This window comes from Zootoca vivipara, chromosome 13, assembly GCF_965207765.1.
Source record: "Zootoca vivipara chromosome 13, rZooViv2.hap1.1, whole genome shotgun sequence".
Classification (NCBI taxonomy): domain Eukaryota; kingdom Metazoa; phylum Chordata; class Lepidosauria; order Squamata; family Lacertidae; genus Zootoca; species Zootoca vivipara.
Genome location: NC_142596.1, coordinates 43,871,613 through 43,875,833, shown reverse-complemented (window position 1 = coordinate 43,875,833; position 4,221 = coordinate 43,871,613). Strand labels below are relative to the sequence as shown.

Sequence of the window (4,221 nt, the reverse complement as noted above, 5' to 3'; positions counted from 1 at the left end):
TTGTCTGTCACATTTTCATTATTGTCAAGTAGCTAAATGCAGCATTTTGGATTTGCCCGTGTTAAAGCCTTTTTCATCTTTTGAAAAGATGGCGATTAATGAAAAACTAATGCTACTTGATATGTTACAAAGTCCGAATTATGCCATAATAAATCCTACCATCCTGTTCTTTATCCAATAGATTATATATAGTAGCACTTTTATTTCTCATAAAGCAGTCTTTTATTTTATTAAGCCAATTCTTTTTAGCTCAGTTCTTAATTCAACATTGGAGGAACAGACTTAGCCTGTTGAAGGTGGGTTTTTAGGGCTCCTTCCCAGATTTGTTTTCTTGTAGAAAAGAGAATTGTGGTATCATTTTCTAGCCTACTTCTTACCCCATTCATTAGCTGATAGTGCAGGGATATCTAATTCTGCCTCTCTCCCACCCTGTACATTTAAAGTCTCCTCTAAGGCTGCGATCCTGATGTGGGTAGGAGGAAACCTGAAGGCAGTTTAACTGCCAAATCTAGTGCTGGAGCCAGCAGCCTGGAAGTGAGGAGGTAAGAATGCTGCCCCTGTTGGTGTGGATCTTCCCCAGCCATACCTGGCAATGCCAAGGATTGAAACTGGGATCTTCTACATGCAAAGTAGATGCTGTACCCACTAAGCAATGACTCTTCCCCAGCCATAATGAAGTGACTCACCAGCATCCCCTCACCAACATCATCTTGCTACTCTTCTGAAGCAGCTGTTTTATTTGAGCCAGGGTTCCCAAGATCTGGGTAGGAAGGTTGGGTCCTCTTATGTGAAATAATGGGTGAGGGAGCTCTCTTGAGCATGTACAGACCACACACTCGTACAGATTAGAAACAGCCCATTTCTACCCCTACACATTTGGAATTTGAGCAAACGGGGGGGGGGGGCTTGGAAATCAGTGAGCGTGGGAAAAGTGGGTAGAACAGGCAAAATCATAGCTGCCAAGTTATCCCTTTTTTTAAGGGATTTTCTCTTATGCTGAATAGGCTTCCTCGCGAGAAAAGGGAAAACTTGGCAGCTATGGGCAAAATTCATGGGAGGAGGGAGGTCTCCCAATGGCAGTTGCCCACCATACCTAAATAGAACTGCAAAGGCCAGAGGAGAGCCATCACGTTCTCACAGAGGCCAGTTTGGCCACTGGGGGGAACGGGTGCTGGAGTAGATCGGTCCTTTTAGCCTCCTCTTGTATTCTTTGTATAGTCTTGTCACTCCTGCTTATTAGACTCTGAAGACAATAGCAGACGGGCCGCCACCTTCCTTGCTTGTTTTGTGGGACATGTGCTTGGCCACTGGGGGAAATGGTGCACTGGTCCCGTTCCGCGGCGCTATGTTCATGCCTTCCTGGGTGCGAAATCTGGGCTTTTATTTACCACCCACCATCTTTATTCCTCTGCACCCGTTATTACTGTACAATCGGCCATTCCCCTTCAGCATTGATTGTCATAGCCGAGCCCCAGTGCCGCAGGGGGCGTCCTCGCCCACCCTCCCGCCTCCGAGCGAACGCAGCCTCCCTGTCCTGTCGAGGAAAGGCCGCCTTGGGAAGTGAAGGCGCCTTCCTCCTCTCCCTCCCTCCCCCCTCCCTCTGCGCCTGCGCCCCGCAGCGGCGGCCATTGTGCCGCCACTCGTTTTGAAAGCAGCGCCCCCAGAGGCGCTGCCCTGCGCCGCGCCGTGATTGGCCGAGAGGGCGGACAGAAAGGCTGGGCGCCTACCGGCCCGCGCGCGAGCTAGCGAGGCGTTCTCTCGTGCGGGTGGGTTGGGTTGGGTTGGTTGGTGTCTCCGGCCATCCCGTCCGGCCTGGGCCTTCCTCCCTGGGCTCTTGGGTTCCGGCCTCGCATGTATGCATGTGTGTCTGTAATGTATGTGTGTGCGTGGATGTGCGGGCACTGAATGGGGAGCTCCGCGCTGGCTGCCGCCGCCGCCGCCGCCGTTGCTGCAGCCATGGAGAAAGGAGGCGGTGGTTGCGGGAGGGGGTGATTCAGCGCCCCTTTCTTCCCTCTCCCACCCACCCCCACAACCCCACCCCACCCTCATGAGACTCTGCCTGGTCTGGCTGGGCTGCTACACCTTGTCTCTGTGGGTGCTGAGGAAGAGGATGTGGTCTGGGCCTGCCAGGTACCTGAGGAGCCCTTTATCCAGGTCTCTCTACATGAATATGATGGGCAGCCACAGCCAGCCAGCCCCGGGCATCAAGGAAAACCACCAGGTATGGACCCACCAGCAGGAGGAGCAGTACTTCTAGCCCCCCCCCAAAAAAACCCTTTTTGTGAGGGGGGAGGGGCGGCAGGAGGAAGAAGGGGGAGGGGTATGTCTTGAATGGGCCCCACATCCATCGCCTAGCCCGATCCCCTTCCCCCTAGATAGGGAAGGATTTCAGGGCTTGGGGTGTAGGGTGGCTTCTCTTTTATATTCATCTCTCACTTCTTTTGGAAGCGTGTGATTTGAGGTGAGATATGATGTTGTTTTGGGGAGAGAGGAGAAGAATAAAAAGCTCCTTGAGGAGAGTTAACCTCTGCCCCACTGAATACACTCAATTCTCCGCACAACACACGCACAAAAAGAAGATTGGGAGAATCTCTCCATACTTGGCCTACACGAAAGAGAGAGAGAGAGAGAATATGGACACATCCGGGTGAGAGATCAGGAGAAAGATTTGTGTGTGTTGTGCTTTGTGCATTTACTCTGTGCACAAAATAAAGGAGGGGAGGAATAAATCTCTTATGGGACATCCTTTGATTGTCGGGGAGATCAGCGAGCTTCTGCTATTTCTGTGGGTAACAAGACTGGCTCCTTTGCCCCCCTTTGAGTGCAGGGCAGGAGACTTTGGGAGAGCACATGCTACTGGTGAAAGGTGGGGATACAGGGGTGGGGGGGAGGCGAAGCTGGAAAGTTGCAAGGAGGAGATGAGGATTTACTTGGAACGTGATGGGACAGGGAACAGGAAACTTAACGTAGTATAATAGTTCTCTTCCTTTCTCTGCCTCAAAATATTCTGAAGTACAATCGGGTGAATTTGTGCTGAATGTGCAAATATATAACAGCGGGGAGGAAACACAATCTGTGTTCAAAAACAATAGTTCTGGCCATGAGGCGGCTTTGTGGCTTTTGTAAGTATGAGCTAAGCAGGCATAGGGAGTTGCTAGGGAAAACAAGGCACAACCCAATTTTTGTATGCTTGTACCTGTATAGACAAGACTTCTGCACACACTTAGAGCTGAAAATTCCAGCAGTGCTCATTGGTGTGCTGTTGCAACTTCTGCTCTCTCTCATCTTTGATATAGGATAACTATTCCCCTTTGTGTCCATTAACAGTATGTGATGGATAATTTAGCAGTCCATCCTCAAATGCTGCTCTTCCTTTAGAACTCACAATAGGACTCCCAAAGTTTGTTTTCTTCTCCCAACTCCAATCCATTTGTCATCACTTTCGTGTTCTTTTCCTTACCCTTGTGACCTGACGGCCTGGAAACTCGTTTGCAAAACCTGTGTGCATCCAATCCATCAATCCAGTTTATTGAACGTGACACCTGCCTATCTATATTTCTGTCATTGCTTCCTTCCATCCTGACCATATATTTATTTATAAATATATTTTTAGCCTGACATTCATCACATGATCCCCGGGGCATTTTACGACCTGATTAAAAAATACATCAGTTTGAAACAGTTAAGAGCAGAGAAAAACTCAGTGCTAAAATTCCATCAAGAGTTTAGTCACAAATTGCATTAGCCAGCCTCCCAGAACACCTGGGTAAATAAACTGGCCTTTGCATGGCACCGATGCCATAAGCATCAGGACCAGACATGCTTCCAGGGGAGAGACGTTCCATGGAGTGCCACCACAGAGAAGGCCTCACTCCTTGACCACACGTGATCTTTCTCCTCACAGCGTTTTTTCATCTGAACAATCGCAGATCTAGCCACTGAAGTTATCTCCCAACCTATACCCGCCTCTCATTCCCACCTCTAATAAGACCCTCACGTTTCCTTCCTTCCCCAAGGACAAATGTTCTGCTTTGAATTGATGCATGTGGCCTCACCCACCTCTTTTTGCTGCAAGCAAAGTGCAGCACAGTGATACTGAATAATGTTGCAGTTTGACCTCCAGAGCAGAAAATTTGAACTTGCATAGTGAGGTTGAAATACTCTGAAATGTATGCAAAGAGAACAGGAATCAGTGAAGCAACAAGATTAAAGGAGCTCTGG

General features: G+C 49.2%; 1 protein-coding gene across 2 annotated transcripts in view; it reads left to right on the top strand.

Annotated features, from left to right (window-relative positions):
- Positions 1-1,882: 1,882 nt before the first annotated feature.
- The window catches only part of METTL9 (methyltransferase 9, His-X-His N1(pi)-histidine), a 32,665-nt gene continuing 30,326 nt past the window's right edge, over positions 1,883-4,221 (top strand). For both annotated transcript variants that reach the window (XM_060282999.2, XM_035131400.3), the window contains exon 1: positions 1,883-2,221. In XM_060282999.2, the coding sequence (XP_060138982.2) occupies positions 2,048-2,221 (174 nt within the window). In that variant the 5' untranslated portion in view covers positions 1,883-2,047. The remainder of the gene's footprint in view (positions 2,222-4,221) is intronic.